The 22065-nt window shown below is 45.5% G+C and overlaps 1 protein-coding gene across 7 annotated transcripts in view; it reads right to left on the reverse strand.

The window, feature by feature from the left end:
- Positions 1–22065, reverse strand: part of ASH1L (ASH1 like histone lysine methyltransferase) — a 170435-nt gene that overhangs the window by 18477 nt on the left and 129893 nt on the right. For all 7 annotated transcript variants that reach the window (XM_050930024.1, XM_050930030.1, XM_050930029.1 and 4 more), the window contains 8 exons: positions 13959–14004; positions 13596–13704; positions 11306–11512; positions 8513–8659; positions 5355–5463; positions 5011–5172; positions 4721–4815; positions 1055–1212 (listed from right to left, as the gene is read on the reverse strand). In XM_050930024.1, coding sequence (XP_050785981.1) covers positions 1055–1212; positions 4721–4815; positions 5011–5172; positions 5355–5463; positions 8513–8659; positions 11306–11512; positions 13596–13704; positions 13959–14004 — 1033 coding nt within the window. The remainder of the gene's footprint in view (positions 1–1054; positions 1213–4720; positions 4816–5010; positions 5173–5354; positions 5464–8512; positions 8660–11305; positions 11513–13595; positions 13705–13958; positions 14005–22065) is intronic.

Below are 22065 nucleotides of genomic sequence, written 5' to 3' on the forward strand. Positions count from 1 at the left end.
CTCAAGAGGAACTAATGTCCTCTTCTCAAATTGAATACTTAAGATGACACCAGATGCTGTCTCCTCTCCCACACCACTGACACTGATTTGGGTTACAATTAAAAGTAAAGGGTCAGATTCACTTGTATTTTCTGGCTATTTTGTGCTGCTCTAGCCAGCTAAGCTGGATTTATGGCTATGTTGTGTTGCTACAGTGGAAAAAAGGAACCAGAACAAACTAGGGAATGTGAACCAAGGCATGTGGGTCCCAATTTCTCACTTAGCTGCCAGAGGGGAGCCAAATGCTGGAATGGGATTGCAGGGGTATAACTGAGGGCAGTATTTGATCTTCTGAATGGAGCAGCATTTTGGAGTGGGGCTTGTAACTTTCCTGTGGCAGTCATGTCCCATCCCCATAACAGATGGCAAGCCAGAAAACCTTGTTTCCCAAAGGCCTAAACTCAGAGATGCTCACTGTTATGAGGATAATGAGAACTCTCAAAGTTAGTGTGGATTGCTGCTGCAGGTGCTGAGCAGCTCTTTTCTCATTAAGGACCAATCCTGCCCTGCATTATTTATGCTGTTATGCCAATTCCCTAAAATGTCCACATCAGGTTTCTCCTTCTCTGAAAAATCACCTGTGGGAAGAAGGGACAGGAATTCCAAACGAACAATAGCATTTCCAGTGGGAGCTGTGAGCCTTCAGGATCCAGCAGAGGAACACAGGGATTTCTGTACTGAATAGACCAGTGGTCTATCCAGTCCAGTCCCTAGCTCTGACAATGGCAAAGGCAAATACCAGATGCTTCAGAGGAAAGTGTAAAACCTCATAACAAATAATATTAAAATAATATGCCTACAGAGGGATTTTCTTCCTCACTTAGGGTGACAGTGAAAACAGATCTGTACATAAACACCCCGATCAGTATTTGAAAAGCTATTTGGACTTGGCAGCAACTTTCTATTGGATCTGAGAACTGATCTGAATTATCCATCTGTAAAGTTTCACACCAATGTGATTTGACTAGGTCCCACAGAAGAAAGAGGTAACAGCAGGAGACTGTGCAGGCCTCACCAGATTTGATGTTGCCGTCATCGCGGCAGATTCCATTCCAGCGATTATATAATGATGCGGAATGGATGTTGTCACTGACATGTTTCACTTCCTCTTGTTTTTGCCTAATCTTCTCCCAATTCCGTACCAGAAAAACATGACGTTTTAGCACAAAATTCCTGCAAAAATTAAAAACATTCATTTTCAAATCACCTCAGTCTTAATGTTGGCTATGGGAAGGAGAAGAAAGAAGACAACAGCTTAGATATTCCCCCATCTATTTGGAAGTACTGTTGGGATACCACATGCCATCTATTATGCAGCACGCCAGAACTCAATTTGGAGGTATTGATGGGAGCCCTTTGTTTCAAATGGGTTCATGACAGTCTAAGTCTTGTTTTCTTGGTGACTTTTGAAATTGGCTGATCATGTGTTATTGAAATGGTAACTAAGTGGTGACGACGGTGTGTCTGGAACTGCCCTCCAGTAGTGTGGTTCTTATTAGTGACAATGATAATGATAGGTAAATGCATGTCCAGCAATGAAGAGTTTGAAATGTTGCATCCCTCAAGTTTCTGTTCTGTCACCTCTGTAATACCTTTTTGAGAGATAATTCCTAAATATATCAGTTTGCTGATAACACAGTTATAGATCCATAGATTCTAAGGCCAGAAAGGACCATTGTGATCAACTTGTCTGACCTCCTATATAACGCAGGCCAGAGAACTTCCCCAAACTAATTCCTAGAGCAGATCTTTTAGAAAAACAACTGCTCTTAATTTAAAAATTGACAATGGAGAATACACCATGGCCCTTGGTAAGTTGCTTCAATGGTTGATTACTCTCAGTGTTAAAAATTTACAGTTCATTTCCAGTCTGAATTTGTCTAGCTTCAACTTCCAGCCATTGGACAGTATTATATCCGTCTCTGCTAGACTGAAGAGCTCATGATTAAATATTTGTTCCCCTTGTAGGTACTTTTAGACTGCAATCAAGGTGACCCTTAATCTTCTTTTTGTTACACTAAACAGATAGACTCAAGGAGCTCAATCACTAGAAGATATGTTTTCTAATCCTTTAATCATTCTTGTGGCTCTTCTCTAAACTCTCTCAACTTTATTAATATTCTTCTTGAATTCTGGATACCAGAACTGGACACAGTATTCCAGAGCAGTCACACCAATGCCAAAACTAGAGGTAAAATAACTTCTCCACTTTTACTCAAGATTTATGTATCCAAAGATCACTTAGCCCTTTTGGTGACAGGTCATGTTCAGCTGATAATCCCTAAATCTGTTTCAGAGTTACTGATAGAATCTCTCATCCTACAAGTATGGCCTACACTCTTTGTTCCTAGATGTATACATCTACATTTAGCCATATTAGACCACATATTGCTTATTTGCACCCAGCTTACCAAATGATCTAGATTGATCTGTATCAGTGTCCTGTCCTCTTTATTATTTAGCACTACCCCAATTTTTGTGTCATCGGCAAACTTTATCAATGATGACCATGTTTCTTTCCAGGTCATTAAAAAAAAAATTAAATGGCATAGGACCAAGAACCGACCGCTGCAGGACCCTGCTAGAAACACACCCTTTTAGTGACTGCCCCCGTTAACAATTACATGTTAAGACCTATCAGTTTAGCTGTTTTTTAATCCATTTAATATGTGCCATGTTAATTTTACAGCTTTCTATTTTTTAATCAAAATGTCATGCGGTACCAAGTTAAATGCCTTACAAAAGTCTAAGTATATTACATCAACCCTACTATATTTAACACCAAACTTGTAATCTCATAAAAAAAGGTGTGAGATTAATTTGATGGGATCTATTTTCCATAAACCCATGATGATTGACATTAATTATATTATCCTCCTTTAATTCTTTATTATTTGAGTCCTGCATCAGTCACTCAATTATCTTGCTTTGTGAATCCTGATAGCTGGGTCTCTTTTGGAGGGACTACCTTAAAGACAGAATTCTAGCTTCTGGGTAGGGAGCATCAGTATGAGGAGGGTCTCTTTTCCTTTGTGTCCCCACTCATGATGGGCTATCTTTGGAAGTTGTGAAGTAGGTTTCATTATTTTCAGTCACATTCTTTCCATGAAAAGGAAGGCTATTTACATTATGCAGCTTTGATTTTCAGCAGCATAATTTGCACAGGCTGTGTACTTACCGGTATTTACCCTCTGATAAATTTACCAAAGAAACACACATATTCCCAGCAAGGGGCCATTATTTTCCTTTTCATTTACTAGGGACCACTTGCAGCTGCTGCAGATTACAGCAACTAACTGCCCAAAAGGTCTAAGAGCTGCCATCACATCATGCCTGCCACCCTGCGTTACTTATGCTGGCTGCCTGAGGAAGTAGTTGACTGAGTTTAAAGTGGTTTAAAGTGGATCTGGACAAACTGTAAGGGACTAGGGCACAGGCAGTTTGGCCTAGTGATCACAGCTGGGTTGGGGTCCACACATCAGGGACATGAGCAAGGGTCGGAGGAATCACTAGAGCCAGGTTCAATAAGCATGAGTCAGGATCAACGTCAGGTCAGGGTCAGAGACCAGAGATAGTAGCAGGCTGAAGTCAGAGTCAAAACCAAGCTGGAGTCTGAGTCCCGAGACCAGAGGTAGTACCAAGCTGGAGTCAGTAGGCAAGGGTCAGGGTCAGAGCCATGCTGGGATCAGAGATCAGGAGCTGAGGTAAGGTGTGGAATTGCAGCAGGCCCAAAGTCAGACAGCTTCCTGGGGCATCCTCCAGGGTTAAATAGGGCACTTGGCAGAGGGCGGTAGGGTACTGTCACTCTGGGTCCCTTGGGCGGTACTTACTGCAGCATCTAGTCTCCACAGTGCTCCCTGGTCATGGCTCTCAATGGCCCCCTGGTGGCACTGTGGGAATGTCAGCTATCTCAGGCTCTTCAGACCCAGGATCTAGTCCATGGATCCTTACAGCCTCATCCTGATGGTAATCTGGGCCCTGACAGTTCCACCACTGTATTGGTGAGCAATGCTAAGGTGTTGAACGTGCTCTTCTGGCACATCTCTCCCCACTTTTAATATATGCTGCATAAAAAACATTACACATTCTCTCTCTACTATTTTCCTTTCTAAAGAGGTCTTAATAAATGCATCAGGCCAAACTGCTGCCTGCCCTGTTCTACTCATTGCCAGCCATGCTAATGCAATGAATTTTGTTAGTTGCACAGGAAAAACCTTTGTGTGGTTGGTTCCACTCAAACTAGTACTTCATGTTGATTGGTTCTGCTTCGCTAAGAGCGGATTTCCTGCCAGAACAGCAGCAGAGAGCAGGCTGAGGCATTCCACACTGGACTGAACAGGTGTGCCTGATTCCAGCAGTAACATAGTGACACATTACCCAGGAACAATGTGATCACTGATGAAGTGTGCGCATTCTCCACCCCACTAGTAATGACCCATTCCAAAACAGTGATTGGAAAGGCCATCCTAATACTAATGCCACAATTTCAGATTGAGGACAATGGATCCTATCTGATCCACAACAGATCTTAATATTTAATCTACTTAACACAGATCCCAGCACCCCTTCTTCTTCAACTGGACATTCTGTGATGCCTTTTTTAATGGAGAAAAGATTCATTTTGATTTTATAGCAACCCTGCATTGCTGGGGAGAATAACAACACTGAAATCCTTCATTACCTTTCTCTGTTGGACATGGGCTTCATCTGAAGCTGTGGGGTTAGCCTGTTTGGCGTGTTCACACTTTCACTATTCTCCTCTGGAATGTGGCCCCTCTGTAAAACAGATAATTCTGGTGAGAGAAACCAAGGACAAATGGTACAACAATTCATTTGAGCAACAATCTCTGAACATCGTTTCTCCAGTTTTCTATGCACATACGTAACAAATATGCTTCACCTTGGTCTGGTTGAAACAAACTGACTTCCCAGTAACCTGTTTATGAGAGAAGAGTTGGCTTCAGTACTCACCCCCTTCTTTAGTTTGTGCTTTGACTTTCTCTTCTCTTTCGATCGTCCAGGCCTTCTGTGTGTGGTGACAGGCTGGGTGGTTTTGCCTGAGAGTCCATTCATTCGCTGACTCTTGCCCCCAATTATTCCTCTGCATTTGTCAAAACCACACTTGCAGAGTTGCTTTGAAGTAAAGAGAATAAATTATTTTTTAATAAAATCACAACAATGGAAAAATCTGTCAATATTACCAAATACCAGCTCACTCACATATAACACAGTGTGGCATTGTTAATAACCCCTAATCTGCACAGAATCGTTCATCTTTTGTGAGACTCATCTAGGTTTAGCAGTGTGAGCCTCACCTGTTTTTCAACATTAAATGAGTGAAAATTGTAGTCGTAAGTCAGTTCAGTACCAGCAGGCATGTCCTTAAGTGCGTACAGCCCAATCCGGTAGACACCATTAACAGACCTGTAAAGAAAATACAATGAAAATGTCCTGGCTTCTATAATCATGCAGGGATTGCAAAGTCTGGAGGTGGTCGCTAAAAGAATTGGCGGTGGAGCGAAATTAGGCTTGTCCATAAGAACATAATCACAAATCACATTAGGCACCACAAATTAAAGAATCGCACCCCAGCACCAAAATTCACTTATTTTCAGGGCTTTATTCTGAACCAGAAACTAACACTTGACCTCACATTATCATTGAATATATCTATTAATTCTATTACTTTCCATAATTGTTTTTGTGTTGAGTTTTCCTGTTCATATAAAGGAAAAACTAATTAGCACTGGGTAAAGCTACACTAGGTACAGACAAGCAGGGCAAGCTTCCACACCATGCTATCCTTATTATAAATCATATTAAGCTCACCCAACATTCCAGTGTAAAGCCACCCCTGCAAATCTCTGCTAATACACTCACTCCCTACCTGCTGTATTTCCTGCTATCCTAACACTAGGGTCTTTCCTAAGTAGACAATAGTGGTAACAGATAGTGGTAAATTCTGACTATTTTACTATTATCCTAACTCAAATACATTTGAACTGTCAGAGGGGAAGAGCATATGGATTTATCTTATTGAACCATCTAGTCTTAATGATTTATAATATCGAAGCAATATGACATACATAATGTAGGAGCTTCCATACCAGAACAGACTATTTAGATCCATGCAGGACAGCAGCCTGCCTCAGAGATGACATTTACCTGACAGCAATATGGTACAAGTCTTGCACAATACAAGATCCTTAGTCAATATTTTGATGTTGTTTCAATCTCTGCCCAACTCACCTCTTCCCTATTTCGAGACCAACTTCTCTAAGGGTACGTCTACACTACGGGATTATTCCAATTTTACACAAACCGGTTTTATAAAACAGATTGTATAAAGTCGAGTGCACGCGGCCACACTAAGCACATTAATTCGGCGGTGTGCGTCCATGGTCCGAGGCAAGCGTCGATTTCCGGAGCGTTGCACTGTGGGTAGCTATTCTGTAGCTATCCCATAGTCCCCGCAGTCTCCCCCGCCTCTTGGAATTCTGGGTTGAGATCCCAGTGCCTGATGGGGCAAAAATCATTGTCGCGGGTGGTTCTGGGTAAATGTCGTCACTCATTCCTTCCTCCGGGAAAACAACGGCAGACAATCATTTCGCGCCCTTTTTCCCTGGATTGCCCTGGCAGACGCCATAGCACGGCAACCATGGAGCCTGTTCAACTTTTTTTTTACTGTCACTGAATGTGTACTGGATGCTGCTAACAGACGCGTTACTGCAGCGCTACACAGCAGCATTCGTTTGCTTTTGCATGATAGCAGAGACTGTTATCAGTCGTTCTGTACCGTCTGCTGCTATTCTAAATTGGCAGTAAGATGACGGTTATCTGTCGTTCTGTACTGTCTGCTGCTATCATGGGTGCCCCTGGCTGAGGTCGGCCGGGGGCGCAAAGGCAAAACTGGGAATGACTCCCCAAGTCAATCCCTCCTTTACGGTTTCTAAAAATAGAGTCAGTCCTGCCTAGAATATGGGGCAAGTGTGCTAGAGAACCAGTGTATCAGAGAGCACAGCTGCTCCATGTCAGATCCCGCAGAAATGATGAGCTACATGCCACTCATGGGGGGTGCCCCTGCAACAACCCTACCCGTTGCTTCCCTCCTCCCCCAACCTTCCTGCGCTACCATGGCAGTGTCCCCGCATTTGTGTCATGAAGTTATAAAGAATGCAGGAATAAGAAACAGTGACTTGTTAGTGAGATAAAATGAGGGGGAGGCAGCCTCCCGGTGCTATGACAGTCCAGGCAGGACATTAAGCGGTGCAGAGGAGAGGAGTCCAGCATCCCGCTGCTATGATAGTCCAGGCAGTACAGAATCTTTCCTTTACACAGGAAAGGGAGGGGGCTGATGGCGCTCAGCCCCGAGTTGCTATGATGAGGACAATTACCAGCCGTTCTGTACCATCTACTGGGAATGACCAGGAATCATTCCTATTTTTACCCAGGCGCCCCCGGCCGACCTCACCTGAGGCCAGCCAGGAGCACTCACGGGCTGATGGTGACGAAGGATATCAGTCATATTGTATCGTCTGCCACCAGGGAGGGGAGAGGAGCGGATACTGCTCTTCACTGCTACAGCATCGCATCTACCAGCAGCATTCAGTTGACATAGGGTGACACTGAAAAAAGTCAAGAAACTATTTCTTTCCCTTTTCTTTCACGTGGTGGGGGGAGGGAGTAAATTGACGAGCTATTCCCTGAACCACGCTGGACAATGTGTTTGAACCTACAGGCACTGGGAACTCAGCCAAGAATGCAAATAGTTTTCGGAGACTGCTGTGGACTGTGGGATAGCTGGAGTCCTCAGTACCCCTCTTTCCCCCCATGAGCGACCATTTGATTATTTGGCTTTCCGTTACGCTTGTCATGCAGCACTGTGTAGCCTGGAGATTTTTTTCAAACGCTTTGGCATTTCGTCTTCTGTAACGGAGCTCTGATAGAACAGATTTGTCTCCCCATACAGTGATCAGATCCAGTATCTCCCATACGGTCCATGCTGGAGCTCTTTTTGGATTTGGGACTGCATTGCCACCTGTGCTGATCAGAGCTCCACGCTAGGCAAACAGGAAATGTAATTCAAAAGTTTGCGGGGCTTTTCCTGTTTACCTGGCCACTGCATCCGAGTTCAGATTGCTGTCCAGAGCCGTCACAATGGTGCACTGTGGGATACCGCCTGGAGGCCAATACCATCGATTTGCGGCCACACTAACCCTAATCCGATATGGTAATACCGATTTTAGCGCTACTCCTCTCGTTGGGGAGGAGTACAGAAACCGATTTAAAGAGCCCTTTATATCGATAGAAAGGGCCTCGTAGTGTGGACTGGTGCACTGTTAAATCAGTTTAATGCTGCTAAAATTGGTTTAAACGCGTAGTGTAGACCAGGCCTAAGAAAGATGCTCATCCTATCTACATTTTAACCACGGGTATAGCCAGAGCTCCAGCATGTACAGTATTTGTTTCTTACCATTTCTGCATCTCGCAGTTAGGATTACAGCTGTGGTTGATAAATCGAGCCTCATTGCCCATGCGATAGCTGTCAATCACCATCCCACTGTCTAAGTTCAGGCAATAATGATCACTGTGATTATGGTACTGTTCAATCATCCGGTTCCTAGAAAGCAACACAGCAAAGTTATTGTGATTTCAACTGTCAAAGCAAAGCACACACATAGTTAATATGGAAACAGAATGTGCAGGAACTCTGGGAGGTGGCTTTAGAGAGACAACTGAAACACTTTGCATTTACATCCAGAGATAGAGGATAAGCATTGTCATCTCTGTTTTTACAGATAAGGTAACTGAAGCACAGACAAGGGCAGTGATTTGACCAAGGTCACTGAAAGAGCTGGGATTAGAATTTGGGAGCTGTTCCCTCCAGACCATGCTACCTCTTGTTATGCAAATTAATTGTACAGGTTTCATTTTGGTCACATGCACATGGCAGTGGACTGTGCAAGTACAAGGCTGTCTGGTTTGTGTGCACGTATGAACAATTGGTATATATTCTCCAAAATTATCACTTCTCTTCATCTTGGTTTTCTGAGTATGACGTTACACCCCATAATGCTTTACAGAAATATACTTATGAGTGCAAATATGACATAACTGAAATATGTTTTACATTAGATATGCCATGTAACATATCTTTGCAAAGGTTATGATCTACTGAGTGTGTTCATCCTATTGTATGAATGTATAATTCTTGTATCTGAAACTAGGAATATAAAATATAACTCTGAGGTCCTATTGTAGTTATGCAAAGTGTGGGCCATTAATAGTGGTTTGGAATCTTGATGGCTCCCATTAACCAGGACAATTGGTTGTAAATGGCTCTGTTTACTTGTAAGTCTTCCTGTATGTGTGTGTGCTGGCAAGTGGGTAATTAAGTCTTATAGTGACATGTGATTATGTCATCTGAACTGGAATCCATCTTTAACCTGGTGCTTTTCCATTTAGAAAGATGGGCAGGAACCCAGAGAGGGACAAAGGATTCCCGCCTTGAGCCAAAGATATATAAGGGGGTGGAACAGAAGAAAGGGGGCTGCAATCATGAGAAATCCCCTAGCTACAACCTGAGCTGGAACAAGGAATGTACTGGGGAAAGGCTTGGGCCCAGACTAGAAAGGAGTTGAGTCTGTGAAAGAAGCTTATTGGAACATCTCTGAGGGTCAGGTTTCATCTGTAATCAGTTTCTTACTGTATTAGGCTTAGACTTATGTGTTTTTGTTTTATTTTGCTTGGTAATTTACTCTGGTCTGTCTGTTATTACTTAGAACCACTTAAATTCTACTTTTTATATTTAATAAAATCACTTTTTGCTTATTAATTAACTCAGAGCAAGTAATTAATACCTGGGGGAGCAAACAGTGGTGCATCTCTCTCTATCAGTGTTATAGAGGGAGAACAATTTATGAGTTTACCCTGTATAAGCTTTATACAGAGTAGAACGGATTTATTTGGAGTTTGGATCCCACTGGGAATTGGATATCTGGGTGCTAGAGACAGCAGCACTTTGTTGTTTCAGTTAAGTCTGTAGCTTTTGGGGGACGTAGTTCAGACCTGGGTCTGTGTTTGCAGCCATAGGCACTGACTTCCTCTCTTTCCCATGGGTGCTCAATCCCCCTCTGCCCCCTGCCTGCCCCCACTCCATCCCTCCTATGAAGCCCCGCCCCTGCCCCATCTCTTCCCAACCCTGCCCCACCCCTATTCCAACCCCTTCCCCAAAGTTCCTGCCCCAACTCTGCCCCCTCCCTGCCCCTATTCTAACTCCTTCCCCAAATCTCTGCCCTGACCCTGCCTCTTCCCCTGAACATGCCACATTCCCACTCCTTCCCCTCCCTCCCATAGCATGCTAACACTGCCAAACATCTGTTCGGCAGCGGCTGGGCGGGAAGCGCTTGGAGGTAGGCGAAGGAGCGGGGACACAGCATGCTCAGGGGAGGAGGAGGAGGAGGAGGAGATGGGGTGGCGGGTGAGGGGAGCTTTCCCCATGGGTGCTCCAGCTCTGGAATGCCAACGGAGTTGGCGCCTATGTTTGCAGCAGGCTAGCATGTCTGGCTCAACAAGACAGGGTACTGAAATCTCAAGGTGCCAGGGAAAATGGGCTCAGAGCTAGTCTCAGCACATCACGTGGCAGTCCTGAGGGGTTTTTTGTGACCCAACCCATCACACCGGGGTTGGATAGTTTCCTGGGCTATGTCCTAGGGTAAGAGCTACTCCTCCTTAGCAGTGCAGAAATGGGTTCAGCCATGTCAGTAGCTCACTCTTCACGTAAACATTATATCTATCTTCTGACTGAACCCTGACAGTAGTTGGTATGTAGTTAACACGACTAGGGATTTATTCCTTTCAACAAGTATTAACCATCCCACCTGTTGTTCTTTGTCTCTATATTTGCCTGTAAAGGCTCATTTATTTTCCTAAGCAATGCTGCTTGCTGATTGTCTTGTACAATTGGAATCCTGTACAGAGCTTGTTTCTGTATCAAATTCATATTCACTTGTGGCATTGGGCATTTACAGAACAGATGTTGCAGGCACTATGTTGCAGAGGCTAATAACCTTTCTCAACTTGACTGAAGAAAAGTTTATTGATTAAAATGATAAATTCTATGCGTTCTACCTGGTGCTAGTGGACAGAAAAATACTGCCCCTTCCTTCCCTCCTCATACTTAGTAACTAATTCCCTACAGGGGATAATATGTTCTCAAAGCTACTTAGTGAGTCTGCCATTTGAAACAGTAATGATAAGTTTCTACCTGAATTCTTGTTCACTAACAACTTCTCCCAAATACTCGATGATAAACTGTCCTGCTTTCAGGGGCTCTTTAGTGCGAATACCCCATCCTTTTTCTTCAGCACGGAATCTTTCCAGACACTGCACCCACTCATGCCTCTGAATCCTCTGGTTACAACATTGTTCACCACAAGGGCAAGTGTTAGGGGAACACTCAGCAAAGATCATTCTAAAATCAAAGACAAACAAGCTAAAGAAAGATGGTAAACATACATGGAGAGCTGCTGTTCAAGCAAAACACACTGTAAATCCTTTTAAAGGTGTCACTTTTCCCCAAATCTCTGATGACAATGGGATCCCCTTTCCTTCCTCTGTCACAAAACTGATACTATCTCAGTCCCAGTTCCTATCTCAGAAGTAGCAATGCGATGAGCTGTCTATCACATGGAAATTTGTCGGTCTACACATCCAAGTGAAGATGCAGAGCCAAAAAACCCTCTAATTAGAGCTGACTGGGAATTTTTGACAGCTTTTTTTGGTAGTAAAATGGCAATTTGTCAAAACAGAAATTCTTCATGGGAAAGGATTGGTTTCGGTGAATTTCTCAGTTCAAAATTTTTTTTGAAACAAGTTTAGAAATTGTTGAAATGTCTCATTTCAATATTTTCAAAATGAAAACTTATGGCTATAGGTTCAAAATGCCTTTTTGTTTCAAAAGTTAAACTAATTATAATACAATTGTCCTTTTTAAATAAGAAGGTCAAAACTGAAATTAAACATTTTGATTGATCTGAAATGATTTTTTTCCTATTAATTTGTAAATATTTTTGAGATTTGAATTTTGAGTCCTGATTGGGGATGAATTTTTTGAGATTTTGAAAAATCTTCCCAGGATCAGAAAAGCATTTCCTGCCCTGCTCTACCGTTACTATGCTTCTTATAGGGGCATGTGGCATAATTTATGTATAGCATTTCAACAGTCTCCAGTCCTGATTCTCCACTCTTTTATGTCAGTTTAGCTGCTCTGCAATTTCAACAAAGTCACACCGTGGTGAAGAGAATCAGGCTCAATATCTCTCGCAGTTTAATTGCTAGTAAAAGGTATAGAAATCTCTTACACTAATCTCTGGATATCTATTCTACATTTGTGCAACCTGTTTTTTTCAGAGTCCCCTGTGGATTGGCTCTGCTTCTGGGATGATGAACAACAACATTTTTGGTACAGTGTTCCATTTTAATTCTTCCAGTTATGCTGTAATACAGGCCTGAATTGGAAAGGGCAGTGGACTCTATGGCAATGTTCCAAGGAGGATGAGTAAACTGCAGATGCTTCATTTGAGGGACATGTTATGCTGAACAGGAAAACCTGATCTTTTCATACCTTCTGGGATAAAAGATTAGAAAATTTAAATAAATTCTTAGAAAAATCTCATTTTTTCTGATGCCACTTTGCTGAATGGCAGAAGAGCTTTGAGGGACAGGAACACTGGGGAGATAGGGTGTTGTTTAGATTCAGGAACAATGGGAAATTAATGAAATTATCATTTTTTAAAAATGTAACCTCTCCAGTAAACTAAATTATGAAGACTAGAGCTGTGCTTAGCATGCAAGATCTGAAGAACTTTCATAAGCAAAGTTGATTTAATCATAATAAAATGGCAAATTAGTCTAAGATGTTATTACTAGTCCCTAAGATTGAAGAAATGTCATGCTCTTCCCCACAGAGAACTGTTCTGGTAGTCATGAATGGAATCGAAAATCCCTATAATGTGTCTCAGTTCATAGTTTCTTCCTGGCTCTCCTCTTTGTGATAATGACTGCATTCTGTTTCTCTCCTCCTCATGGGAGTCCTGCTCTTTCTTCATACCTTCCATTCCCTCCTGAGTCATCCATTTCCAGCTCCATCAGCAACTGCTCTTTTCCGAACATAGCTCTGACCTCTGAACAACTGAGAGATTCCTTCCTGCCCTCAAACTAAAGTTCTTCAAAAGGAAACATCAAAACAATGGCTTCTACTATTGTCCATAGAGTAAAATGGGTCTTTGAAAGCTTCAAGCACAGCCCAATAGACTGCTTTCCTGTCTGAGGAGGGGAAAGAAATAGCATGCTCTCTTATTATTAAAGCGGTAGCCAGTAAACGAAACTATGCTATATGCTTCCATATCCACACTTCGTTGTACTGGGATCATTTCAGACTGACGAGCTTCAGATCACACACATCACATCTCTTTAACTTTCAAATAGTATTAGTTTATGGCGATAAGCCTGTTAAGGGGAATTCCCCTATTCTCGTTAGTGAGCACATTTCCTACCTGTTAAGACAGTCATCTAAACAGCCCTTTCCATTGCTATCATCTGGTTTCTTACAATTGCAGGTGGTGGCCTCATAGCCAGAAAGAGGCTTAACATCTACATAGACATCTGGAAAAAGAAAAAAGGAAAATAAATCATTTTTCCAGATTAAAACAGCTATTTGAAATGCTTTCACCCCAATGACAGAAAGCTGAGAAGAAGATGGACAGCCAGTCCTTTGTGGAACAGAGGGTGGTGGAAGAGTGGAAGTCATGTCAACGTTCCATAGTTACACTGCTTAGTGTAAGGCACATGTATAACGACACCCTATATTAAGTAATAAATAAAATAAATAAATAATAATAATAAATAAAGTTACTTACTAGAACGGATTTTTTTATAAAGTGGGACATCTGGCTTTTTGTACAACTAAAAGGAAGAAAAAGAAAGTTCTTACTTAATACATTGCGCAACTGCAACCGCCATTCAGAAGTGTCAGGAAAATGATGGGCACACTGTGTTCATATGTATATGTTAATGTTAATTACTGGATAAAATATATGCATAAAGCTCTCTCTTCATCAGTTCAGGCTATTTCTCTGTGTGCAGACATCAGAAGAGAGATTAAAAATGTATCTGAATAAAAAATACCTAAGTTTAGAGTGCTCATTGAACACAAGTTCCAGTATGGTTTATTCCTCCATATTGTCTGACCATAGCAAGCAGGAAAAGTCAAACAGAATATCTATGCAAACAGACATAGCTCTTTGGGGTACTAATATTTTCCTCAGCATTCCAGTGAAAAATACTTATTTAAAATAACTTTGAGTAGGGGCACCCGCTCTTGTGGAAATGCAGTACACTTATACTCAGTACAGTGGGAAGGAGGGGGAAATCAGAATTCAAGACCAAGATCTCTGGGTTGGAACCAAGGGAAATGCAGATCCTTTCGTCAGAATAATTTGCTATATATAAGGAGAGGACAGGAGACAAAAGGGAGTTCTCCCTGTTATATATTTACTATATAAGCTATTACAGAACTAGATTTCAGCTAATAATTCAATATAAAGTAAAAGACGGTTACTCACCTTTGTAACTGTTGTTCTTCGAGATGTGTTGCTCATATCCATTCCAATTAGGCGTGTGCGCGCCACGTGCACGTTTGTCGGAAGATTTTTACCCTAGCAACACTCAGTGGGTCAGCTGGGCGCCCCCTGGAGTGGTGCTGTTATGGTGCTGGAAATATACGCCTGCCAACCCAACAGCTCTTCAGTTCCTACTTGCCGGCTACTCTGACAGAGGGGAAGGACGGTGGGTTTGGAATGGATATGAGCAACACATCTCGAAGAACAACAGTTACAAAGGTGAGTAACTGTCTTTTCTTCTTCGAGTGCTTGCTCATATTGATTACAATTAGGTGATTCCCAAGCCTTACCTAGGCGATGGGGTCGGAGTGAGATGTTGCAGAACACAAAACTGCTGAGCCAAATGCTGCATCATCTCTGGACTGTTGAACTAATGCGTAATGTGCGGCAAAGGTGTGAATCGATGACCAGGTAGCTGCCCGACATATTTCCTGGATGGGGACATGGGCCGGGAAGGCAGCAGACGAAGCTTGCACCCGAGTAGAATGGGCACTGAGGTGGCTAGCCGGAATGTGAGCCAATTCATAGCATGTGCGGATGCAGGATGTTACCCAAGATGAAATCCGTTGGGAAGAGACCGGTAGGCCTCTCATCCGGTCTGCAACAGCTACAAAGAGCTGACGTGACCTTCGGAAGGGTTTGGTTCTCTCGATATAAAAGGTGAGAGCCCTGCGGACATCCAGGGTGTGTAGCTGTTGTTCCCGACGCGATGGGTGCGGCTTCGGGAAGAAGACTGTGAGGAAGATGTCTTGGTTGACATGAAAGGTGGACACCACCTTAGGGAGGAAAGAGGGGTGTGGTCGCAGCTGTACCTTGTCCTTATGGAATACTGTGAGTGGGGAGTCTGCTGTCAAAGCCTGAAGCTCAGATATTCGTCTCGCCAAAGTAATAGTGACGAGGAAGACTGTCTTCCAGGAAAGGTACAGCAGCGAGCAGGTAGCCAGTGGTTCGAAAGGAGCACCCATAAGCTTAGCTAGCACCAGGTTTAGATCTCAGGTAGGGGTCGGGCATCTAACTTGAGGATACAAACGTTCCAATCCTTTGAGGAACCTTGAAACTATAGGGTGAGAGAAGATTGATCGGTCATTTTCCCCTGGATGGAAGGCGTAAATGGCTGCCAGATGCACCTTTATGGAAGAGACCACTAGGCCCTGCTCTTTTAGGGACCAGAGGTAGTCCAGGACAGTGGGAACGGACACCTGTCTGGGGACTAAGTTACGCTGAGCGCACCAACAGGAGAAACGCTTCCACTTGGCGAGATATGTCATCCTAGTGGAAGGCTTCCTACTGCCCAAGAGCACCTGCTGGACCGAGGCAGAGCAATGCAATTCAGACTGGCTCAACCACGCAGCAATCATGCTGTGAGATGAAGGGACTGCAGGTCCGGATGGTGAAGCCTGCCGAAGTCCTGAGTTATGAGGTCCGGCCAGAGTGGCAGGGGAATCGGGTCTGCCACTGAGAGGTCAAACAACGTGGTGTACCAGTGCTGCCTTGGCCATGCTGGAGCAATCAGGATCAGATGGACGCTGTCCCTGCAGAGCTTCAGTAGAACTCTGTGGACGAGTGGAAACGGTGGGAAGGCATAAAGTAGGTGCCTGTTCCACAGGATCAGAAATGTGTCTGAGAGGGAGCCCGGGGAGTGTCCCTGGAAGGAGCAGAACACCTGGAATTTCCTGTTCTCTTGGGAGGCAAAGAGATCTATGTGGGAAAAGCCCCACTTCCGGAAAACAGAATGGATGACGTCCGGACGAATTGACCACTCGTGAGACAGGAAGGATCTGCTGAGGTGATCCGCCAGAGTGTTCTGGACTCCTGGGAGAAAAGACGCTACCAATTCGATTGAATGGGCTACGCAAAAGTTCCAAAGGTGGACGGCTTCTTGACAAAGGAGGGAGGAGCATGCTCCGCCCTGCTTGTTTATGTAAAACATGGCCGTTGTGTTGTCCGTGAACACTGATAAACAATGGCCTTGGAGATGGTCTCGAAACACTTGGCATGCTAGACGGACTGCTCTCAGCTCCCGCACATTAATGTGTAAGGCCAGTTCTTGGGGCGACCAGAGGCCTTGAGTGCGAAGGCCCCCAAGGTGGGCACCCCAACCCAGAGATGACGCGTCCATGGTTAGGGCCATCGAGGGTTGTGGTGGGTGGAATGGCATCCCTGCACAGACTAGAGTGGGGTCTAGCCACCAAGATTAGGGAGCCCAGAACCTTCCTGGGGATAGTGAGCACTGAGTCCAGGCTGTCTCTGCGTGGTTGGTATACTGAAGCAAGCCAGGCTTGGAAGGGACGGAGGCGTAGCTTGGCGTGCTTGGTCACGAAGGTGCAGGAGGCTATGTGACCTACTAGGCTGAGGCACGTGCACACCGACGTTGTCGGGAAGGTCTGAAGACTTCGGATTATTGAAGCCATTGCCTGAAAATGTGACTGCGGGAGGCAGGCTCTGGCCAGATTGGAGTCCAGAACCACTCCAATGAAGTCTATTCTCTTCGTGGGTATGAGAGTAGACTTTTCTGTGTTGATCATGAGGCCTAGGCTCCCGAAGAGGTCTCTGACCATGTGTAGGTGCTGTGATACTTGCCACTGGGAAGTCCCTCGAATGAGCCAATTGTCGAGATACAGGTAGACGTGTACTCAACGACACCGGAGGGAGGCAGCGACTACAGCCATGCATTTTGTGAAGACACGCGGAGCTGCAGAAAGGCCAAACGGAAGTACAGTGAACTGAAAGTGTTGGTGGTTGACCACAAAACGGAGGTACCATCTGTGTGGTGGATAAATACGCATCTTTCGTATCGAGGGCGGCATACCAGTCTCCCGGATCCAGGGACGGGATAATGGTCCCCAGGGATACCATGCGGAACTTCAGCTTTATCAAGAATTTGTTGAGTTCTCGAAGGTCTAGGATTGGTCGTAGACCTTCCTTTACCTTGGGGATTAAGAAGTAGCGGGAATAAAACCCCTTGCCTCTCATGTCCTTTGGAATCTCCTCTATGGCTCCCATGGCTAGGAGCGACTGGATCTCTTCTAAGAGGAATTGCTTGTGAGAGGGGTCCCTGAAGAGGGATGGGTAGGGAGGGTGGGAAGGCAGGGTTGAAGCAAACTGGAGGTGGTATCCCCCTTCCACTGTGTGCAGGACCCAACGATCTGAAGCTGGCTGGGACCAGGCAGGGAGGAATTGGGAGAGATGATTAAAAAAGGGAGGAGAAGGATCCGGTAGGGTAACTGGTGAGCCGTCCTCGGGCGTCCCATCAAAAGTTCTGCTTCGGCCCCACTGGTGGTTTAGGGGGTGCCTGATTTTGAGGTCCTTGAGGGCCAGACTGTCTCAGATGATTCCCCCTGCCACGCCTTCTGGTAACGTCCTGACGCAGCCTAGGCTGGGCATAAGGACGGTGTAGCTGGGGCCGGAAGGTCCTGCGTTTGGGTCACTGGCGTGTGCATACCCAGCAAGCGCATTATAACGTGATTGTCCTTCAGACTTTTCAACCTGGGGTCAGTCTTGTCTGAGAAAAGGCCCTGGCCTTCGAAGGGTAAATCCTGAATAGTTTGTTGCAATTCAAGGGGAAGGCCTGATACCTGGAACCAGGAGATACGCCTCATCGTCACTCCTGACGCCAGAGTTCTGGCTGCAGAGTTCGCTGCATCCAGAGAGGCCTGGAGGGAGGTTCTCGCTACCTTTTTACCCTCCTCAAGTAGGGCAGTGAATTCTTGATGGGACTCCTGGGGAAGAAGGTCCGTAAACTTCCCCAAGGAGACTCAAGTGTTAAAGTTATACCTACTTAGGAGGGTTTGTTGGTTCGCCACCCTAAGTTGGAGGCCCCCGGCTGAGTATATTTTGCGGCCTAGGAGGTCCATGCGCCTAGCCTCCTTTGACTTAGGAGCCATGGCTTGTTGGCCATGACGCTCCCGTTCGTTCACCAATTGGACAACTAGAGAGCAAGGAGGTGGGTGAGTGTAGAGATATTCATACCCCTTTGAGGGGACCATATATTCTCTCTCTACTCCCCTTGCTGTAGGTGGAATTGAAGCTGGGGATTGCCAAATGGTGTCCGCATTAGCCTGTACCGTGCGGATGAACGGAAGAGCGACTCTGGTAAGTGCATCAGCTGATAGGATGTCCACGACCGGGTCCTCTATTTGAGGGACCTCCTCCACCTGCAAGTTCATATTCTGAGCCACTCGCCTCAAAAGGTCCTAATGGGCCCTGAGGTCAATTGGTGGAGGGCATGAAGAGGATGTCCCCGCCACTGCCTCATCAGGTGAGGAGGAGGAGGAGAGGCCCGGGACCAAAGGGTCCTGTGGTGGCTCCTGTACTTGAGGGGCATCATCTGCATCCGGTGGAACCTTGGTGACTGCAGATGGAATTAGAGCCTCAGCCGTGCCTGTGGGGGTGGGCGGCTTACTGTCGCCTCTTATACCCGGTGTTCTGACGGTGTCGACCGTTGAGCCACTGATGGTGTACCTTGCCATTGGTGGTATGCCCATGGTGTCCAGAAGGACCAGTGATGAGGCCCTTGCTCGTGGCTCTGTCTCTCTGAGAATATATGGCTGGGGACGTCAGAGTCACGCTCCTGATGATAGGATACGCTACCAGCCTGCGATGACACCGATGTGTGTCTGGAAGGCCACGGTGGTGCCGATAGGCCCTGGGAGGGAGCCACTGTTCTCGATGCTTGGGCCCGGGAGATATAACGGTACCGCGAGCGAGACCGGGACCTTCTACCGTATCGGAGCCGGGAGGTTCCGGAGCATTAACAGGTGTGTTGTAAACAAGACACGAGAAGTCATTCTTCCACTTTACTCTGCGCTGGTTAGGCCTCAACTGGAGTATTGTGTCCAATTCTGGGCACCGCATTTCAAGAAAGATGTGGAGAAATTGGAGAGGGTCCAGAGAAGAGCAACAAGAATGATTAAAGGTCTTGAGAACATGACCTATGAAGGAAGGCTGAAGGAATTGGGTTTGTTTAGTTTGGAAAAGAGAAGACTGAGAGGGGACATGATAGCAGTTTTCAGGTATCTAAAAGGGTGTCATCAGGAGGAGGGAGAAAACTTGTTCACCTTAGCCTCCAATGATAGAACAAGAAGCAATGGGCTTAAACTGCAGCAAGGAAGATTTAGGTTGGACATTAGGAAAAAGTTCCTAACTGTCAGGGTAGTTAAACACTGGAATAGATTGCCTAGGGAAGTTGTGGAATCTCCATCTCTGGAGATATTTAAGAGTAGGTTAGATAAATGTCTATTAGGGATGGTCTAGACAGTATTTGGTCCTGCCATGAGGGCAGGGGACTGGACTCGATGACCTCTCGAGGTCCCTTCCAGTCCTAGAGTCTATGAGTCTATGAGGTCGACCGAGATCTCGAGTCCCTCCGTCTGGAGCGACTGCGGGATACACGGTGCCAAGACTGGTGCTGTGAGCCGGACTGGTACCAGGAGTATCTGTCCGGCGAACGAGATGTCCAACGGTGCCGCAAGTGCGACCGGTACCGCGATGGAGAGCGGCACCGGGACTGTGAGCGGTGCCGGGAGCGGGAACGGCACGATCGAGAGCGTCTGCGAGACTGGGATCTTGAATGACATCTCTCTGGTGGACCAACGGAAGGAGGTCTTATCATGGCCGGCTTGCCGATGGATTGTATGACCCGCACCGGTGGTGCTGGGGGTTGAGGCCGTGTTGACTCCGTCATTGCGATGAGCTCCCTTGACGTGGAGAAGGTCTCCAGTGTACAAGGGAGGGCAAGCTCAACCACAGCATGAGTCGGGGAGCTGTCAGGCATCGGACTCAACGGCCCTTGTGGGACAGGAATCGACGGTGCCGAGCTTGGCGGAGCCGCAATCTGTGGTGCCACAGTCGACGGTGCCGCGGCAGATGATGGTGCCGGACAAACCGTCTCGGAAGAGCGCTCCTTCCGTGGAGCAGAAGTTGAAATGCTATGTTGCTTCTCGGGTCTCCAGGACAGGGAGCGGCACCGAGCAGATGTCAGTGCCGGGACTCCTTCTCGGTACCGGAGCGGTCTGGGGCCAAAGGGGCGCTCCTGACCAAAGCAGTCTGTTGGGCGCTCGGTGCCGACGCTGCAGGACTAAGTGCCAACTCTATGAGGAGTTGTTTCAGTCGAAAGTCCCGCTCCTTCTTCGTCCTTGGTTTAAATGACTTGCAGATGCAGCACTTATCAGGAAGGTGGGATTCCCCATGGCACTTGAGGCAGGAGTCGTGGGGATCCCCTATTGGCATCGGCTTTTGGCACGCAGAGCACAGTTTGAATCCCGGTGCCTTGGGCATGGGCCTGCACCGGGGCGGAGGAAAGGGGCTAATCCCCGATCCCTCCTTAAACTATATACACTAACTATAAAGACAACAACTAATACTAACTATAACTACAAGAACTCGAACTATACACACAGTAACAGCAAAGAACTACGAGTAGCTAGGGATGTGGAAATCAGCAAAGCCACGCTCCACAGTTCCAATGACCGTCACGGGCGGTAAGAAGGAACTGAAGGGCCGTTGGGTTGGCAGGGGTATATATCCATTGCCATAGCGGCGCCACTCCAGGGGGCGCCCAGCCGACCCACCGAGTGTTGCTAGGGTAAAAACCTTCTGACGAGCGTGCACGCGGTGCGCGCACACCTAACTGGAATCGATATCAGCAACCACTCGAAGAAGAACATTAATTACTTCTTCTTTTAATTGTGTTTTAAAAGAAAAATTACAATTTACTTTTTGTGTGTACTTTACTAGTAGCCCCTTTCAGTACCAAATGTCTCAGATATCATATTACAAAATGATTCTATAAGTGTTCAGATATTAGGTGCATAAGGAGTGTATACAATTTTTAACTATGCAATATTATACTATAGATAATATATAGATAGAGGTAGATAATCTTAAAGTCGAAGCCAGGAACTCTCTCCAAGTAGAATGTTAACAGCTTTCATTATTTTAAGATTAGCCTTTGGTGGTATTCTGATGAGCCACACTACCTTGGGAATTTGTTTAGTTTATTTACATGGCAAGGTTACATCTCCTAGAGCTCATTTCTTGCTGTGGATTTGGAGATGGATTTACCCTGCCTGTGTTAAATCACCTGTGAAGACTTCTCAGTTAAGAAAAAGAAAAGAAAACCCTATTTTTAGTCTTACATTCTTTTTAAAGGTTTCAGAGTAGCAGCCGTGTTAGTCTGTATCCGCAAAAAGAACAGCAGTACTTGTGGCACCTTAGAGACTAATAAATTTATTTGAGCATAAGCTTTCGTGGGCTACAGCCCACTTCATTGGACGCATACACTGGAAAATACAGTAGGAAGTATGACAAAGTTTCTCCTCTACCTTTGTGGGTCCTGCACTTATTG

The sequence above is a fragment of the Gopherus flavomarginatus genome, chromosome 20 (genome assembly GCF_025201925.1).
Source record: "Gopherus flavomarginatus isolate rGopFla2 chromosome 20, rGopFla2.mat.asm, whole genome shotgun sequence".
NCBI classification, from domain to species: domain Eukaryota; kingdom Metazoa; phylum Chordata; order Testudines; family Testudinidae; genus Gopherus; species Gopherus flavomarginatus.